Raw genomic sequence first — 19,924 nt, 5'->3', positions numbered from 1 at the left:
ACATTTTTCAGCGTCGGTTCGAACTGAAAATATTTATGTGGGCTCAGATAGGGGTGGGCACTTTTGAACCGAAAACCGAAAAACCAAATCGAACTGAACCATATTAACCGATTTATCTATTAATTCGGTGATTCGATTTTTTGTTCAGTGGGAAATTTTAAGGTTGTTTGGTGTTTGGTTTTTGTTCGGCTTCCAGCGTCCAAAACCGAATACACCGAAAAAACCGATATGTACGATACCCCATGCAATACCTTGTTTTTGAAAGTGCAGCGGGGGCGCGTCCTCTGGCAAATACTTGTTGGTTGTGGCAGACGTCAGGCCAGCCGCCAGATGAGTTTCTAATCTCACAATCTAACTAGTACTCGTAGGAGTATGTATGCATGCCCGGCGCTTGGTTATGGAAGTAACTAGCAATTAGTGTATCAATTAGTGCATGAGTTGCTTAGTTTACACGCATCACACATATTCTTCCGTACATAATACATGTAACGCCCCATGTGATTTTACACTTAGTTATGTTCACTAGTTTGCTTGACTGAATAAAGCAAGGACTGATGTTAAGGTTGCTAGCTCTTGCGATATATACTGATGAGTGCATGTATTTTGGTTTTTCAGTTAACCGAATAAACCGAACCGATATATTATGGTTAATATGGTTCGGTTTCTAAATATTGTGTGATTAATTCGGTTTCCATTTCTTCAAAACCGAAATTATAAAACACCGAATAAACCGAACCGTATTAACCATATAAACCGAATGCCCAGCCCTAGGCTCAGAACATTTTCAGTGCCCACTAAAATAATTTTCAATGCGTTCCGAAACAATTCCGGTTTAGTGATTTTCATCTGCGAAAAGAAAATAAGAATGCGTTTTCATTATTCATGAAGACAATTTTTTGCGTCCGTTAAATCCAAAAATATTTTTGTGGGTCTTAGAATAATTCCAGTACCCACTAAAATGATTTTGGATTCATTCTGAAACAATTTCAGATTAGTGAATTTCATCTGCGGAAAACAATCAAAGCGGTATCGGTAGCTCCGAAACATTTTTGGTTTTTATCCCCAAAAATTCCCAGAAGTTTTCAGAATAATTCTGGCACCCTCCAAGAATTATCAGGCGTGTCCCGAACCAATTTGACTTAATGGTATATCCTGAAACAACTTTTCGGTGTTACGAAACTATTTCGCTATTCTCTCTCCGAAACTCTTCCATTGTCACCAAAACTTTTTCGGCAAATTTCTCTCAGACTCCCTGTCTAGTATTCAGCAGATAGATGACCCTTAAGCGTGTGACCCTGTAGGTTTGGTGAAGCATAGACATGACCGGAACACTTTCCGATCAATGATCAACATCGGAGCCGTGGACACCCATATTGACCCCTATACCCACACGAATGAATATTCGAGTGAACCTCCAGTTGCAGTGAGCTATTCCTGTTGCTTCGTGATATTTCACAAACACCCGAGGTGATATTTATTGCATCCCCGTGGACGAACAATTTGTCCACCATGCAAGTTACCTCGTTACCGGTTTTGTTCTCTTTTCTCGTTTCCGTGTTCCGGCATCCCTGTGATCAAATCACATTGCGTCTGGCCAGACGATGATGGATACCGTAACACCAAAAGGGCCCGAGAATACCTCTCCATCGTCGGTTTGTTGATGCTTGAGCTTGCTGTAATGAATGGATTCTTCTTGTACTTCAGCTTGACTGTACTCCAGAGGCTGGATGGATGATGGGGTAGGATTAGTTAGTGGATGCGTTAGTGAGTCTGGATGGAGTAGGATTAGTTAGTGAATCAGACCCAGATTAGTTAGTGGATGCATTAGGAGTAAAATTCAGTAAGATGTGTACTGTCTCAAAATTTAAGAAGTCCACCTCTGAAATTCAATAAGATATGTACTGTACTCTCTGAACTCTGAAGTTAATAGATGGAGTATTTGAACTCTGAACTCTGGAATTTGTACTGTCTCAAAATTCAGTAAGATTTGTATTGTACTTGAGCTCTAAAATTCAGTAAGATTTGTACTATACTTGAGCTCTGAAATTTAGTAAGATTTGTACTGTCTCAAAATTCAGCATTTATACTCGTTAATGTATTGCAGTAGCTGATGCAAGCTGATTTAGGAGTACATCATTTAAAGTAAAGAATGTGCAAGTTTACTGTCAAGTTTCTGGAGTTCCTGTAGTAGCCCTACTGTCAATTTCCTGTTAACTTGCTACCCCTGTCAGTTTCCTGGAGTTCCAGGAGTAGAGTAGTGCACTGCTCTTGTTTGAGTAATTAACTGAAACCTTTTCAGTTAATTAAAATTTGTTGTATACTGCTTGCTTGCATCAGTAGTGCACTAGTCTTCTTGCTTGCACTTGGAGCGCGCGCACACACACAAGGGTAGCTTCAGGCTCTCTCCTGGCCATGGAGCCATGGGCTGTGAATATTAAGCACGAAACAGGGGTCTCCTTTCCTCTTAAGCAAAGTAAGTACTCCATTATGATGCAAATTGTTGGAATATCTTTCTGAAATTTTGAAAAAGGAATCAAGACCTACAGTTTTACCCAATTTGTCATTCTTTCTGTATGCACACATTTGGCATTCTTCTACTCTTATCATATTGGCGTATTTGTATACTCCATTTTGGCATTTTTGGCATTCTTCTGTCTACACACATTCTGAATTTTGGCATTTGGGAGTATTGATATACAGTTTTACAGGGAGTATTTTGCAATGAAAATTCTGCCAAATTAGTAGCAAGTCTGTACACCGTACAATAATTTGAACAAATACTGATGGAGTATCACTTGAATCATTGGCAACAAATATCTTGAATTACTCATGTCTTGAATTATTGGCAGCAAATACTCCATCAGTACATCTATTGAATCACTGGAGTATCTCTGAATTGTGATACTGATGGAGTACTCTTGTCTTCAAATTATCAGTTCAAATTTAGTGATATCTCTGAATTATACTCCATCAGTACTGCCAGATTCAGTTAGCTTGTTCACATTATTTGTTGAATTATCGGCAGCAAACATCTCTTGAATCAAATGCAGGCAGCAGCTCGGGTTGACACTCTCATGGTCTAAGGAATTATGCAAACATTAACCATCTCTGTGTTATCAACCATAAACTTGTGACGAATGAATCTCATAGCATAACATCAATCCGGGTCGATTCAACACAAATGTTCTCTTAACATTGTGCCCTCAAAGTTGCTGCATTGACATGCCCATGATCAGGAAAACAGAACCATCATGCAACACTTGAGCTAGTCTTAGAGGCCAGACTAAGAATACTTCTTACCGTTTATTATTCCACACGTGCATATGAGTCTTCCTCCGAGCCTCGTGTTATTGCAGACTCGAGGACCATAACAGTTATAGCATGAAACATAAACATAATTATGAACTTGGTGATAAATAATATTATTTATTATTGCCTCTAGGGTATATCTCCTACACCAAATTCCTCAACAAGCCCTTGACCACGTGATACATCTTCCTATGGCCGAGAAAGCTCATCTATTATCACTGCGGATTGTGCCATGCATGTTGTGGATATATGCCTTGTCCGACACCGAGGTTACATATATCTCCACATCTTGCATTGAGCAATGATTTTTATTTTACGGGCAGTAAATATTGTGGCATGTTAATATATAGCCCCCCTCGCATCTCATCTGCCAGCTCCCCTCGCATGTATGTCCTTATCAGCACTCCCTCATCCCTCTATGATTCTTCTCAGCTGGAGCTTCCTGTACAACTCTGCAACAGATTGTGTCATGGAATGATGCGCTCATCACTATGGGTTGTCTTTCGCATATCTAAACTCTACAGCTAGCGCCCCAGCTTAGCTTGGCCTGCACAAGATATATAGCATACAAGAGGTCGCCTTCTACAGCAACACCATGGTTAGCGCGCGGTGTGCGGTGACATGCTTGTCATTGTCATGCATTGCCATGCCTTCCGCCGTGATATGTCAACCGAGCCCGCGGAATGGGTAGAGGTGAATATGGACAACTAGGCACTCTTTGAAGCGGGTTATCCGATTCGGAGGAGCACGGTACGTAGTTTCTTGCATGAGCCCGGAACGATGGGGAGGAAGGAACCACTAGTAGAATACAGGGTTTTGGTTGAGGCCAGGATAAGGGCATTAATCCCGATTCACTCACGAATCGGGACCAAAGGGGGCATCAGTTCCGGTTCGTGAGGCCAGGCCACCGGCCGGGCCTCGAGGGCCATCAGTCCCAGTTCGTCTGACCCCTTTTGTCCCGGTTCCAGGCATGAACCGGGACTAATGGGCCTCGCTCCTGGCCCACAACCTTTATCCCGACTGGTGGCTGGAATTGGGACCAAATGTAGTCCTTTAGTCCCGGTTTTAGCCACCAACCGTGACTAAAGAGAGGCCTATATATACCCCCGCCCCTCCCCGCTAGCAGAGCAGTGCACTGCTTTGTTTTTTGGCCGGCCGTGGGAGAGCTTTGTGGTGCTCTAACTCACCTCCTATGCACATGAGGTGTACGATGAAATGCCCGAGCAACATTTAAGCTTTCTCCTCTCGAAGCTCCTTGTTCAAGCTCCATTTTTCTCAAGATTTGTCTAGATTTGACGGTCCGTCCTGTTACGTCTTCGTCCTCACCGCCGTCGATCGCCCATGCCGATCTTGTCGCCGGCACCACCGTGGTGAGCCTCTTATTCTTATCTTCTTTAAAAAAAATTACTTGTATGATTTAGATAGATACTTGTATAATTTTCTTACTTTTATTATTGTTTGTTATTATATAGTGCGATGATTTTGGTATCCGCCACTGTCGGCCCTCGTCCTGTCTATGATTCGGATGTGGTATATATTATCTTTTATAACAATTTGTTTCATTTAGTGTTTATGACAATTATGCCGACCAACGTGACATAAATGTTTTTATCTAGAAGGTATGTGAACCGAAAATTCTAGCCGACCCATATTGTCTTCTTTTTTTTGCGGGTGAACCTACCCTATTGTCAAGAGGTTAAATTTAGTTGAAAAAGAAAACAATTACTTGAATTTCTTTTTGAAAAGAATCGAGGCCCTCTGGAACCGGGACTAGTTCCATGTGTTTCTACTAGTGAACAACAACCATTTGTACTATGCACATAGACCTCACCCTTGAAAATCCGAGCACCCCCACGCCGAAATTATCGCCGATTCGCTCTCAGGACGGCGCTATTTCCAGCCCCTGGGAGGCCAAACAGCTGGAGATGCTCTTAGCGGCATCAGTGAACAAGCCCTCTTCGCACGCACACGTACAGTAAGGCAAAAATAATTTGCAAGCATGGTGTCATCCCCCCTCGGAAAAAAAGAAGAAGTACAATTCTGTTTCTACCTCTCGCACTCAGCTCCCTCTCGATCCGATCTCTCGCTCACCAACCGGATCGTTGAACGTCGCGCGCTACCTCTCTCCCTTGCAGTCTCTCTCCCTCGCATGCATTTCTAAATTTTTTTTGTCAATATTCTAGCTAGCAATGTGTAACCTCCATGTGTATAAGTAGTACAGATCCTGGGAATGCCAGCTTTGAGAAAAAAAAATAGGGCCATAAGCATATCTCGCACGTCACACTCTATCTAGTTTGATGTATTTGCATGATAATATGGTAGCAGAATCATTCATGATTAATGTTGCTGCCGAATTATGCCCTTCATTTAATCCCAGAATGAAACTAAAGGCATTTGTTTTAAACAGATTTTTTTTTGTTTGCGGAGGGTAAAAAGAAAATCCATGAATAAGAAACAAAAGCACTAGAATATTTCACAGGTACGAGTTCATCCCGCATCTAGTGCCTTTTTCACCTTAAAAGCGGTGCCGGCCCATTTAGTGCCTTTTTCACCGGTCTCTCATTTTTAGTTTTCAATTTTCATTATTTTAATTTAAAATTTTCATTTTGTTAATTTCTTGAACGTTTTCACAATTTTTTTAAACTTGATTCTATTCAATTTTTTGTGAACTTTTGAATTTTTAAAATTCGTTAAATTTTTTCCTTAAACTTTTTCAATGCTTTTTAAAATAATTCATGATCTTTTCAATTTATCGAACCTTTTTTTCAATTTTCATGAACTGTTTTAAAATTTGTTGTCTCTTAATTTCTGAATTTATTTTTCAAATTTCATGAACTTTTCAATATATTGAACGTTTTTGTCATTTTTCATGAATTTTTATCAAATTGGTTGTTTCTAAGTTTTGTGAATTGTTTTCCCAAATTTTCTAAACTTTTCCAATTTATTGAAATTTTTAAAAAAGTTATGAACTATTCTTAGTTATTTTATTATTTTCCCATTTTTGTGAATTTTTCCCAAATTGCAAACTTTCTAAGTATTGAAGTTTTTTTTTAAATTCTTCAACCTTTTCTCAAATTTGTTAACTTTTTTCAATATTCGAAAACTTTTTTATACTTATTGAACTTCTTTTTCAATTTTCACGACATACTTTAAAATTTGGTAAACTGTTTTCGTTGTTGTGAAATTTTATATTTTTCAAATTCATGAAATGTTTTCAAATCCAAAAACTTCTTTTGAACCCATGATTTTTCTGATTTTTTTAAAAGATCACAATTTTTATTTTAGAAGTCAACAATGGACTAGTCAACCGCGACCGATGAACTATGGACCGAGCTACCAGGAAAAACTGTGCATCACAGAGTGAGCGCTCCCCTATTGTTTTGTACCGGCCGACAGGCAAAGGCGCTGCGTTCGCTAAGCGGCGCTTAAGGGGCTCTATGAGCTCACAAGGGGCCCATGCAAGGACTAGCAACTGATACAAGGCTGAAGTGTGATGCATTGGATTAAGGTTGGTTTAATTATTCGGCATTGTCCTGTCACGCGTTTTATTAATACTCCTTCTATTTTAAAATATAGTGCGCCCGCTCTTTCCGAGGTTCAACTTTGATCATAAATTTAACCAATGAAACCAACGATCGGTCTTGGTAGTTAAATTTACGGTTAAAGTTGAAGCACGAGGATAGAGGTTGACTCTTAAGATTTTACGAAGTCACTGTAGGCGCCTCGTAGTCGAGGAAAACGTTTCCTCGCACTGAAAGCGTATCGTCGAAATTTCTGAAATAAATCCAGGATAAATGCGAGCATCAGGATTTGAACCCTGATGGATTGGGAATACCACTGTCCACCTAACCATCTCAATCAGAGGTTGGTTCGCAATTTACTTTTACTTAGAAAAAAAAGGAAGACATGGTTTTGTCATGTGAAAAAGGGTATACTCCTTGGTTTGCATAAATAAATAAATAAATAAATAAATGGTTTAATTAAATACAGTAAATAGTTAGGGTTTAATTTGTGTGACCAACAAACACATCACATTGTGGTGCGGGAGGGAGGGACCCAGGTGTCACTCAGGTGAGACTAGTATCCATCCTACCTCCCTCACCCAACCCTACCCACTGGCCACTGCGCGACCTGAGGTTGAGGTTGGGTTGTTCCCATCGTGGTGGGATTGCGGCGGCGGCGGCGGCAACGGTAGAGAGGGAGCATGGGCAGCGGCGGCGAGACTTCAGGTATTCCTTCCTTGGATTGCCACCTCTCCCTCTCCCTCTCCCTGTTGATTCCGTCTTATTCTGCCTGCCTGCTGGTATTATGATAGGGTTGTCAAAGTTGGATTAGATTAGGTTTGTTTTGCTGGCCATTGATGTATGGAGGGAGGGAGGGAGGAAGCTACCTTGCTTGGTTCGGTTGACATCAATATGAATATGAATGGGAGGGATGGATGGATGGATGGATTCAATGGCCGGCCAAAAGTACTAGGGAGTATTACTAGTCGTCGTCTGAGGTGGGTGGTGAGGTCAGTCAGGGGAAGCAGCAGGGGAGGGGAACAAATGTGTATGTGCCACCAACCACGATTACCCTACTAGTAGTACGTAATAACATTAGTCAACAATTGCCCTGCCTCCCTCACTTTTCAATTGCTTGCTTTCCCAATGCCTTTTTTTTTGCGTGGAAAGAAAAAAAGAAAAAGGATTGATTTGTTCCTCCTTTGTCTTTGTGGTTGGTTGGATTGATTGATTGATTGATTCAAAGCAAGGACAAGGAACTGGTCTTCACTTGTATTGGATTGGATTGGATTCAACAAATTGAGCAATAAAGATCAGAGAAAAAAAAAACGGCTGTCCCTTTCCTCCCCATTAATCCCCTGCTCTGCTCTGCTCCCCAACCGATCACAATAGAATACTTGACAATTCTCTACTCGACTCCCTCCATCCGTGTTTGTTGCTTACTTACTCCTTGCATTTTTCAATCATTCTTCTTCTTGGTGCATCCCCAACCATCCCTCTCTTCTTCTTCTTCTTCTTCTTCTTCTACCCTTTGCTTGCTTGCTTGCTTGCTTGCTTGTCCTTTCTGCTGCTGCGGAACCCTCGGCCTATCAACCAGTCCTCAGTTTTCCGGTTCTTACCATTACCAGGTGAGTGAGTCCAGCTTCGTCCGTTTCATCGTTCATCTCTATGCTTCCCTCCTTCATGCCATGCTATATATCAAACAATCAATCTATCGATGATGCTGCCTTTCCTTCCATGATTGATTGCTTGCTTGCTTGTTACCTTCCTTCGCGCTATCTCACAAGGATTTGCTTGCTTGCGCTGCTCTCAGCAACAACAAAATTATTTTCATTCTTTGTATGCTTCTTCCTTCCGCCAAATTCTCCTTTTTATGTGTATTGCTCTTACTTTGGGGTGCTCGCCAAATTCTCCTCCCTTAGAGACTGCATGATTTTCCCTCCCACACAACCGCTCCTTACACAACAAAACCCCCAAATACTACTATAAGATCAGCACAACCACGCTGCTTTCTGTATCTCTGGATCATGACAAGTAACTGTTGTTTCTCCTTTTTTTCAGAATATGAAGACCGCCATCACAGAGAGCCTCCTGCATTGCTGAAACCTGAATATTACTTACTGCCAACAACTTGGGGGAATTTTCTCCTCTCCTCTGCAACGGCGCCATGCTGCCCTTGTATATCTGCTCTGCTATCTTCACATTATTATATTTCACACATGTGCAGCAACCGACGGCTGCACAGATCACAGCACCATGGGAAGGTAAAATCCATCCATCCATCCATCTTAACCACCACCATACATACCTCTTTTAAATTTTTGTTTGGTATTGTACATATTCTTCTTATGTTTACATTCTTCTATATCCTCCTTGCATTATCATGAGAGCTAGAGAATGACTAACTAGTTGCTCTGCATTTCATTTGGTTCAACTGCAGTCAATGCTTTGAGAGCTATAAGAGGCAGCTTGAGTGATCCAAATGGATTTCTCAACAACTGGAACCGTGGAGATCCATGCGTCGCGAATTGGACCCGTGTTATCTGTTACAACGTAACAGCAAAAGATGATGGTTACTTCCATGTGCAAGAACTGTATGTCATCTCTCATATATATCCTTCCTGTGATGGAAATATGTTTCACTTGGTGATTGATATATTTTTCCTCCTACTATATATGTGGTTACAGGCAGCTTCTACGGTTGGGTTTATCCGGGACTTTAGCTCCTGAGCTTGGCCAGCTTTCCCGCATGAAAATTATGTAAGTGGAGTCGGTTCAGCTGCGTAATTATCGCATGGATTGCACAATTAATGAAGGGGGGGACTGACTACTTCTTTTAATTTCCTTTCAAAGGGATTTCATGTGGAACAAAATCACTGGGAGCATTCCTAAGGAGGTCGGCAACATTACTTCTCTGGAACTATTGTAAGTCGCTCCAAATCTACACCACTGATTGATTTGATTACAAATAAACATGGTCTACCTGAATCAGTTTCCTTCATATCCTTCCTGTTGGAGATGGTGGTTATCATTTTCCAATAAATACTTGTTCCTCTGACTCTGAGATGATTGCACAATTGATGTTGCTCATGTAACAATGTGTCCATTGCTTATGTTTGCAGGCTCGTAAATGGGAACCAGCTGTCTGGTTCTTTACCAGATGAAATTGGCCTCCTTCCTAATCTTAACAGGATTCAGATTGATCAGAACAATATATCCGGACCCATACCTAAATCATTCGCTAACCTGAACAAGACCAAGCACTTGTAAGTAGAATATGTTTTTGCCTCTCTGTTAACTTGTAATCGTGATCCTTGTTACCCTAATGGATTTCCAATTTCTGTGCAGTCACATGAACAACAATTCATTGAGTGGTCAGATTCCACCTGAATTGTCAAGGTTACCTTCACTTGTTCACATGTAAGTACCTGACCTGACCACTGCACCCACCATAATAATTGTTTTTCATATATACCCTACTGACAGTATAATTCATTTGCAGGTTGTTGGATAACAATAACCTATCGGGCTATCTCCCTCCAGAATTAGCGCAGCTACCGAAACTGCTCATCATGTACGAAGCCTACTATTGTGCAGTAGTTTGAATATTATTCAATCCTTGATCATGAATCGGACTAAAATTTTCGGTTGTAGATGAAGCTCATGAGAAGTAGTTCCTCTGTATTTGTTTTTCTGTAGCTTAAATTAATACTAGTTACTAATCGGACTAGTGTTCTTTATGATAACTTGCTCAATAGTAATACTGGGAAGTTGCTTTAACTGGCATTAGCACAGTTATTAGTTGTTTGGGATTACTTATGATTTCACCCTGACCTTTACGGCTTTATTTCCTGCCATCAGTAAACCACTAGTAATTACGTGTTTTCAAAATGATTCCAGCCAGCTAGACAATAACAACTTCTCGGGAAGCTCGATTCCTCCATCTTATGGCAATATCACCACACTTCTGAAATTGTAAGTATGTTGTATATCTGTCTGCCTTGTTTAGCTATCTGCTCACATGACTAATGGATATGGTCCCTCCATCAGGAGTTTGAGGAACTGCAGCTTGGAAGGCCCTGCTCCTGATGTCAGTGGAATACCGCAGCTTGGCTACTTGTATGCATCCAATTCTGAAACTGCATATTACAGTACCTTATATGGAACAATCTTATACTTGCTCTGATCTCTCTTTCTTTCTTTCTTTCTTTCTTTCTTTCTTTCTTTCTTTCTTTCTTGTGCTGGTGTTTCTTTCAGGGATGTTAGTTGGAATCAGTTGACGGGTCCCATACCATCCGGCCAACTAGCAAGCAACATAACTACAATGTATACAACAAATAAAGCTTGTGCCATTTTGTTTCATAGAAACTTCCATTTTAAGTTTGCACTCACTTTTGCAAGCTGTGCAGAGATTTTTCCCACAACCGTCTTAACGGTTCTATTCCTGCAAGTTTCTCCGGCCTTCCTAATCTACAAAGACTGTAAGTCTCACAGTGCTCTTCTTCATTATTTGATATGTACCAAGGAGAACTTTAGAGGGGGGATGCTCTTCTTCATTATTGCTCATTCGGTCAATAGTAGTGATAATATAGTTAACATCAGTCTAACAAAGAAGTTGACTAATCATTGTTACTCCTTAGGGCCTGCTCGTCCATAATAGAGCACTGTTGATGAATGTTCAGTCGAATCAGACAGCTGACCTTATTTTATTTTTGTGGTGTTGATTCAGGTCATTGGACAATAATAACTTGGATGGCTCTGTTCCATCTGATGTTTGGCAAAATATCGATTTCAGTGGAAACAGAACCCTGATATTGTAAGGCCATCACAAGTTGAACCTTTTGTTTCACCTCTTTGACTCCCGAGAACGGTTTAATTAGCATATTTCTTTGGAACTGATAGTCTAATACTCTCCTTTGAATATTTTGCAGGGATTTCCACAACAACGGTCTCACGAATCTGTCAAATCCTCTTACGCCCCCTGCTAATGTTACCATCCTGTATGCATTTCTACTGAACAATTTCTTTGTTCATTTTAAAATTAGAAAAAACTTGACCTACTTGAACCATTAGAAAGATTCTATGTTGACACCCCGGAATTGGTCAGACAATCTTTGTTTGATAAAAGAAAAAAAATCTGCTGTTGACTGGTACTATAGCTTGAATAGTAGTCTTAACTTCCACATGTTATCTACGACTATATGCTGCAACTACATACTGGATATTTAACCTCACAATTCGAAAAAAAAGTTCCATTCACATGATTAAGTGGAGAAACAATCGTGTTGGAGTTTTCAGACCCATTTATTTGCTGCAGCAGATTTATTTGACGTTGCCAGTACCTCATATACATTTCCTTTATGCACATGGCATGTTTAGGTTATCTGGAAACCCCGTATGTCAATCCCAGAACCAACTGAACATAGCTCAGTATTGTCAATCAACTCCAGAAGTTACCGCCGAAGGAGGCTCCATAGATAACAGCACACTTTGTGCGCCATGCGCAACCGACTTTCCTTTAGAAAGCGTACTCAAGGCTCCAAATCCATGTTCATGTGGCGTTCCACTGTACGTCGATTATCGGCTGAAGAGTCCAGGATTCTGGGATTTTGTTCCCTATGAAGCGCAGTTTCAGGAGTACCTGTCGTCGGGGCTCTTTCTCAACTCGTACCAGCTGGAAGTTACCACTTTCATGTGGGAAGGAGGCCCAAGGCTGAAGATGACGCTGAAGCTGTTCCCAAACAACACCATTCTTTTCAATTCGCGTGAAGTGGAGAGACTGAGATACATGTTCACAGGGTGGCTCATCGCGGACTCGGATATATTTGGGCCCTATGAGCTTATCAACTTCAACCCAGGGTGGTATGAGAACGGTATGTATGCATGCTATTTTATCTTCACTCCACTCCATATTCCGTTTCGTTGCAATCTTTTGTCGCGATGTTTGTATCAGCGATCAACACGTGCCTACAGCCGTACAGCAGAGCAACATATAGTAGCTTGTTTTCTTAAAATCTTTTCTAGTTAGGGTTACTCGCGGTAGAATTATTGAAGAGATAAGTCACATTTCCCTATGCTTTCTTTTCAGTACTGTCGCGTGGTACAAAGAAAAGTCTCAGTACAGGTGCCATTGTTGGTATTGTCATCGCAGCATTTGCTGCAGCGGCAGTTCTGTCATCACTCATTACTCTCATCATATTGAGAAGGCGTTCAAGACAGTTTTCAAAGAAACGCACCGGTAAGCCCCTCATTTCTACCTTCTTTGGTCTAAAACTGTTAGATGATTCAATCTCGTTTTCAACAAAGTGTAATAATAATGTTTCAGTAGTCCACTTTTATTTATTTATTACTCCCTCCGTCCCATAATGTAAGAACGTTTTTGAAACTATACCAGTGTAAAAAACGTTCTTGTATTATGGGACAGAGGGAGTAGAACACACTTCTTTTTGCTTCTGATTTTGTTAATTAGTACAGAGTTGCGGCACTGTACATATTGTTCTTTTGACTTTTCAATATGAGTTTGCTATTCAGTTGCACGATGAAAATATTCTATTGGCTTTGCAGCGAAAAGGATTCCGATGAAAATTGATGGCGTGAAAGACTTCACTTTCGAAGAATTATCAAACTGTACAAATGATTTCAGTGAGTCGGCACTAATTGGTCAAGGAGGGTATGGAAAAGTATACAGGGGGGTGTTGGCTGATGGAAAAGTAGCAGCAATAAAACGTGCACAGGAGGGATCTCTTCAGGGTTCCAAGGAGTTCTTCACGGAGATAGAATTGTTGTCCAGGCTGCATCACCGAAACCTCGTTTCTTTGCTTGGCTATTGCGACGAAGAGGATGAGCAGGTTGCTATTTTCCACTGCAACTTTTGTTTTTCTATAAACTAATAATCAAAACTACAAATGTTGCTATGATGATACAAACATACTAATAAAAAAACATGTATTGCAGATGCTGGTGTACGAGTACATGCCAAATGGTACTCTACGTGATCATCTTTCAGGTTAGAACTTGTTTTCGATCTGTAGCCACCTCAAAATTATCATGCTTTTTTGGTCGCTTGCAAACTATTTTGCCTGTCCTGTGTCGAAAGTTGCTCTAACTTGCCGGTGCTTCATTTACGTAATACTAACAGCTAAAGCTAGAGAGTCTCCAAGTTTTCCCATGAGGCTACGAATCGCACTGGGATCATCACGGGGCATCCTGTATCTGCACACGGAAGCCGACCCTCCGATATTCCATCGCGACATCAAGGCCAGCAACATCTTACTGGACTCCAAGTTTGTAGCCAAGGTTGCTGATTTCGGCCTGTCGCGGCTGGCTCCGCTGCCAGACACAGAGGGGAGCGCCCCTGGCCACGTGTCCACCGTCGTCAAGGGCACTCCAGTGAGCAGACTCTTCTCTTATTGTCCCCCATCTACTAGCTGCATTATTGATTGGTTGAGTTGGCTTTGTGTACAATTGGCAGGGTTATCTTGACCCGGAGTATTTCCTGACGCACAAGCTGACGGACAAGAGCGACGTGTACAGCCTGGGCGTGGTGTTCCTGGAGTTGCTTACAGGGATGCAGCCAATTTCTCATGGGAAGAACCTTGTGAGGGAGGTTGTGGCGGCGAACCAGTCGGGGATGATCCTGTCGGTGGTGGATCTGCGGATGGGGGCCGTGCCGGGGGAGTGCGTGGAGCGGTTCGCCGCGCTGGGGCTGCGGTGCTGCCGGGACGAGACGGACGCGCGGCCGTCCATGGCGGAGGTGGTCAGGGAGCTGGAGACCATCTGGCAGATGACGCCCGACACGGACGGTGTGCCCTCGGAGTCGGTGGCCATGGACCCCACCCACACGCCAGCGTCGTCGTCGACAGCAACCGGGTCTCGGACGGGCAACGAGCAGTACGACATGTCGACGTCGGACGTGTCTGGCAGCAACCTTCTGAGCGGCGTGGTGCCCAGCATCAACCCTCGCTGAGAAAGATGAATTGTTTGTTTGTGTGGAGCCTGCATATGTATATAGATGGTTGCTGGTGTATGGATGTGTGTAGTATGTGTCGTTTGTGCTTTTTTAGGAATTGTGCTCTGCTGCTGCTGGTAGAGATTTTCGTTAGAAATTTGTGATTGTTCAAATTTCCATTTGTGTTTTCGCTGCTAGTCAGGAGTATTAGGAATTTGTGAGCTATTAGAAATTTGGTTGAAATTTGTGATCGTTGATGTTTCTATTCCCTTGTGTAATTTGCTTCATTTGGTAGAAATTTCCATCTTCTGGAAAGTACGTGCATTAGGAAGGAATAACAAACTCGCCTACTTTTTTTTTTTGAAGCAATCGTATATTTCATTAGACAATTTGTTCACAGAGATTACACATATGGTCACCGTACGAGACAAAAATGCTTGTCAAATGAAGCTCACAAATTTCACAAGAAGTAAAACTATTATTCCATCCAAACAAATGAAGCTCACAAATTTCAACCAAATGAAGCTCACAAATTTCTAATAGCTCACATTGCCCTGTAAGTTGTGAAAATAGGAATAACAAATCAAGTGTGTTTAACTAGTAGGACTTTTACAAGCTTGCATTGTGTTTGAAAATAGGAACATGTTTATGTGTAATCTTGGGGATCCTCAGATACAATTCAGATAGATATTGGCATTGCCTACAACTCTGCTCAAGCAGCAACACTAAAGAGTCTATGCATGCTCTGTGCTGCCGCATGACTAAAGAGTGTGCAATGGCAAGTCAAGGGGGTGACTTCCATATTTCAGCTTAGGACTTAATTTATTTTATACTTTATATATAAAGTTAATGAAACTGAAAGTAAAAAAATGAAAGGAATGATTTTTTTTATACTTTATATATACACGGATTTCAGTGTTTATACTTTATAAATTTCAACCGGGTCTCGGCCTGGTCTCGGCCTGGCGACAATCTTCTTAATTTATTTTATACTTTATATATACATGGATTTCAGTGTTTTCACAAGGTTACTGATGATTACTAGCAGGGATGGCATGCAAATAGTTACTTTTCATAAAGTTAATGAAACTGAAAGTAAAAAATGTGAAACAGAAACTGGTAGGTGTATCAAAGTTAATGAAACTGAAACAAAAACTGGTATGTGTATTAATTTTTTGAAAACCCAGTTTTTAAAATGGGCGAAATTGGTTTTGAAAACATATTAAAACGGTTTCTTGGAATTGAGAAACTTTTATTTAAATGAAAGGAATGATTTTTTTCAAATTCAAATATATTTATAACAGATTGCAAATCAATTTAAAGTGAGAGAGTTTGATGTATTGAAGAAAAACTTGTATTGACACTTTATATATGAAGTGAGAGAGATTGCTCGGTCGTACGTGTAAAGTGAGGGGCATGGCTGAAATCACGTGCGTGGGCCCTGTCTGATGAAATATGATGAGTAAAATACAAATATACAAATTTTGAGTTGACAACATCCTATTGGTGGGAGAACCACCGTAGCTACCGGAACCGGTAAAAAAACACTTTGCGCGCCACCACCACAATAGGAGTTGGACAAGCCTTGTTCATCCCCCTTAGCACCAACAGTTGAGCATGTGTGAGCGAGGCATCATGCCCAACAGTGATGCGGTGGGGAGAAACGCCAAACCTCCAAGGAGTAGGCCGTGTGCGGCCATCCCTTCCTGGTGCAGTGCTCGAAGAGAGCAGGGTACATTGTCGTCAATGGTTCTCCCCCAAGGCATCGGCAATGGTGAGATTCTTCCTGGTCTAGTGCTCGAAGAGAGCATGGTACACCGTCGCCAGGATCGTGCGTTGAAGCCAGTGGTCCTTCTAAAGCGCGATTCGCCTACCGTTACGGAGGTGGAAGATAACCGAGGCGTTGAAGAGTGCCCCCACCTTCTGGTGGATGGGCAGCTCTAGCCCATACCACAACTTGTTGTGATCGGTCCAATACTGCCATGGCAAATTTTAACATGCTCCCTCTTACCTCGTCTTTTTACATGTGAGGTAGAAAAGTGAGAGTTAATCAAACCACTAATTAATGAGATCAACGGCTCAGATGCATTATATACTCTTACCTCTCATGCGAAAAGAGGAGGTAAGAGCCGGCGAGTCATGTCGTGAGCGCCTCTTGGCCGTGCTCGTTGCCTACAGATTGAAGATGCCGAGGCCGCTAAATTTTTTCTGTGTATATTTCATTTTTCTGTTCCTTTCTCCTTTTCTTTTTTTGCCTTCCAAGTTTAGTTTTCCTTTTTTCATTTTTTGAAACTTAAATTTAAAAAAATGTTCATAATTTCCATTTTGTTTAAATTTCGAAAATATTCAGAATGCCAAAATTATGTTCCTATTAAAAAAATATCGGGAACTTTAACTTTTTGTTCTCCTTTCAAAATATATTCAGCGTCCAATTGTTTTTCCAATCTTTCAAACATGTTCCGTTTTCAATAGTTATTAAAAAAACTCGTGTTTTCATAAAAATATCATGTTTTCAACAAATGTTTACTAATTTCAAAAAATGTTCATATTTTGATTTTTTTTCATGTTTTTCCAAAAATACATGAAATTTTCAAAAAAAAGTATTTTCTAAAAATATTCGAGAATTCCAAAATTGTTTGTTGCCAAGAATATTCGGCAATTCATAATTATTAATGTTATTACAAATTTTAAAAAGAATCAATACAAAAATCTTTCAAATCTTAGACTGCAGTATGTTCTTAAATATTCACACTGGCCACGGGGTAGAAGGGCGCGTTTGTTCAAGTGCCTACCAACATGTGGTTGGGTCTTTGAAGTCATGAGTTCAATTCTTCAACGCGTTTTTCTTTTGGATTTTTACTCGCGCATTGCAAGCAAACGTCGTTTTGGTGTGTTGGCCGAGACGTGAACTGTTGTGTGTTGCATGCGTTTTTTGGACCGTTTACGATGGAAAAAAATAAAAAATCTATCCAAAACAATACAAAATTTTGTGTGTCCTAGAAAAGGAAAAATAGTTTGTTCGCAATTTCGTATGTGGGCTGCGCGCGCTGTGGCCTAGCGAATCAGCCCACTTATTTTTCTGCCCATGCAGTTGGGAAAACCCTATTTGCCGCACAATATGTTAAATAGTGGGACCTTCGCACAGGTGACCAAGACTGGGCCAGACCGGTTTTATTTTTTTATCTGTTCTATTTCTATTTTTAGTTTTCGGTTCCTTTCTCTCTTTTATCTTTTTTTTGTAAATTAAATATTTTTTGTAATTTTTTTGGAATTTCCATTTTTGATCACATTTTCGAAAATATTCATAATTCCCAAATAAATCCTGTTTCAAAAACTATCCGGATCTTTAAATATATTTTCCCTCTATCTGATTTTTTCAAAATTCAAAAATGTTCTCAATTTTCCAAAAATATTTTGATTTTGCATAATTGTTCAAGATTTATAAAATGCATATTTTTCATGTTCGAAAAATATTCTGTTTTTAGTGGAATTTTGAAAAGTTCCAAATTATGTTCCTGTTTAAAAACACATTTCTAATATGTTTTAAATATGTTCTGGTTTTAAATAATTATTCAAAAAATTTGTTTGTTTACATCATATATATTCTTCTCTTTTAGATGATGAACTAACTTTTGGCGATCAGGTACGGTAATGGAATATCTGTAAAATGCCTCATCTACAATGCCACCGGTGCGACTCTGAGCTTGGCTACCTACAGCGATTGGCACGGGCATATCTATGATACACCCTACCCATCAGATATTCAGAATGGGCAGTGGGGGGCATTTCTCCACGTCCACCCACGTGGAGCTGCGGCTGGTTCAGCTGGTGCCGTTGTGTATCGTACCAAGCTACCCTCCGGCGACGACGGCTCCTGCGATTGGTTGTTCAGCAACGGGGTAAATACTGCATGCATACATACGCTTATCTCAAAAACATGGCCAAACTCTACTATGTACGTAGTGCATATTCTTATATATTTTATGTATGCAGGCGTACACCGAAATCCGTGAGGAAGACCACTACCCAAGTGTTGGAAGCTGGGATTTCATCTACAATGAGAAGCTGGAAAATTCAAATGCCAACTCTACTGATGACAACTATGGATATGTTTCCAAGACTGACATCGGTGAAGGCAGTACCATGAACGCCCCTGGAGTTTTCCAGTTTCCCTACTAGCTAGATCTCGTTGCTAGCAGCGAGTGATTTTTGTGGTCTTCAAATCCTTGTGTGCCGAGGTAGTTTGCAGGTGTTATTTTCCTTTATTGTCTTTGTGGTGAATTTTCTAAGATCCGGTGGTCCGTGAATAATCAGGGAAGAGGACAACCAAATATACATGTTATGTAATTTTATTTTATTTATCAGTCGTTTTGTATCAAGTTGTCCTTCTTTTGTACCGCCTATTGTTTTCCTTAATAAATACTATGTCTGTACCAAAATATTAGATGTTTCAATAATATAACTGTCAAATGGTACATACATTATGGATATTGGTAACTTCAATAGTATTAATCCAGAGATTTAATTGAACCAGTGATGATTGGATCAGATCGGTTGCCTTCTGAACCTTTGGCGCGCGCGACAGCCTTCCAATCTTTGTTCCTTCAGCCTACCGAATACGGTAGAGCCCGGCCGTTTGCAACATTTCTAGTGTTGTGCTCGCCAGTTTGAATCACCAGCCTTGTTGCGTTCGTCCAAAAATGTTTTCTGTCGTTTGCAACTTGGTTCATTCGCAGGTGTCTAGCGAATGTGAAAGATTCACGAAAAAAGTGCACGCATGGAGTCAAACTCCCGACCTCACCCTAGATAGCAGCGTTGCTAACCAGTGAAGCTGGCGACTTAGTGTGGCTAAATTTTGTGAAATCATGAACATTTTTTTAAACTTGTGAACATATTTTAAACCATGAACAATTTTCAAATTCGTTAACATTTTTAAATTTTTTTTAACATTTTCTAACATCAAGAACATTTTTTGAATTCATGAACATTTTATACTATTTGCAAACATTTTTCAAAAATCATGAACACTTTGTTTAACAATTTTTTTGAATCGCGAACATTTCCAAAATGGACGAACCTTGTTTTGAAAATTGGTGGAACAAGTTTTGAAATTCACGAACATTTTTTTGACTTAACAAACATTTTCTAAAATGCATGATCATTT

The 19,924-nt window shown here is 40.5% G+C and overlaps 2 protein-coding genes across 3 annotated transcripts; both read left to right on the top strand.

Annotated features, from left to right (window-relative positions):
- The first annotated feature begins 7,411 nt into the window (after positions 1-7,411).
- LOC119344499 (probable LRR receptor-like serine/threonine-protein kinase At1g06840) lies at positions 7,412-15,047 on the top strand. Of its 2 annotated transcripts, none has more exons than XM_037614911.1 (20): positions 7,412-7,538; positions 8,874-9,076; positions 9,253-9,406; positions 9,501-9,572; positions 9,666-9,737; positions 9,935-10,078; positions 10,161-10,232; positions 10,315-10,386; positions 10,713-10,787; positions 10,863-10,931; positions 11,070-11,138; positions 11,222-11,293; positions 11,542-11,628; positions 11,744-11,812; positions 12,192-12,685; positions 12,901-13,050; positions 13,377-13,660; positions 13,767-13,818; positions 13,951-14,201; positions 14,284-15,047. In XM_037614911.1, the coding sequence occupies exons 2-20, from the start codon at positions 8,980-8,982 to the stop codon at positions 14,776-14,778; spliced, it is 2,850 nt and encodes a 949-aa protein (XP_037470808.1). In that variant the 5' UTR covers positions 7,412-7,538; positions 8,874-8,979; the 3' UTR covers positions 14,779-15,047. The 2 variants fall into 2 exon arrangements, with proteins under 2 accessions (XP_037470808.1, XP_037470807.1); XM_037614910.1 differs by lacking the exon at positions 7,412-7,538 and adding an exon at positions 8,156-8,440.
- Positions 15,048-17,845: 2,798 nt separating this feature from the next.
- Positions 17,846-18,939, top strand: LOC119344498 (23 kDa jasmonate-induced protein-like). The gene is made up of 3 exons (XM_037614909.1): positions 17,846-17,928; positions 18,404-18,659; positions 18,754-18,939. The coding sequence occupies exons 1-3, from the start codon at positions 17,846-17,848 to the stop codon at positions 18,937-18,939; spliced, it is 525 nt and encodes a 174-aa protein (XP_037470806.1).
- The last annotated feature ends 985 nt before the right edge of the window (positions 18,940-19,924 follow it).

This window comes from Triticum dicoccoides, unplaced genomic scaffold, assembly GCF_002162155.2.
Source record: "Triticum dicoccoides isolate Atlit2015 ecotype Zavitan unplaced genomic scaffold, WEW_v2.0 scaffold170800, whole genome shotgun sequence".
Classification (NCBI taxonomy): domain Eukaryota; kingdom Viridiplantae; phylum Streptophyta; class Magnoliopsida; order Poales; family Poaceae; genus Triticum; species Triticum dicoccoides.
The sequence above is the reverse complement of the archived record's forward strand: the minus strand, read 5'-3'. Positions and strand labels throughout refer to the sequence as shown.

What these genes read in the sequence shown, in the direction of transcription:
- LOC119344499 (XM_037614911.1), top strand. Translation starts at nt 8,980, where the DNA reads ATGCTGCCCTTGTATATCTGCTCTGCTATCTTCACATTATTATATTTC. An exon ending in ATCACCACACTTCTGAAATT is followed by an intron (nt 10,788 to 10,862) that starts GTAAGTATGTTG and finishes TCCCTCCATCAG; the next exon opens with GAGTTTGAGGAACTGCAGCT. An exon ending in CCGTCGTCAAGGGCACTCCA is followed by an intron (nt 14,202 to 14,283) that starts GTGAGCAGACTC and finishes TACAATTGGCAG; the next exon opens with GGTTATCTTGACCCGGAGTA.
- LOC119344498 (XM_037614909.1), top strand. Translation starts at nt 17,846, where the DNA reads ATGCAGTTGGGAAAACCCTATTTGCCGCACAATATGTTAAATAGTGGG. An exon ending in ACCAAGACTGGGCCAGACCG is followed by an intron (nt 17,929 to 18,403) that starts GTTTTATTTTTT and finishes TTTGGCGATCAG; the next exon opens with GTACGGTAATGGAATATCTG. An exon ending in ATTGGTTGTTCAGCAACGGG is followed by an intron (nt 18,660 to 18,753) that starts GTAAATACTGCA and finishes TTATGTATGCAG; the next exon opens with GCGTACACCGAAATCCGTGA.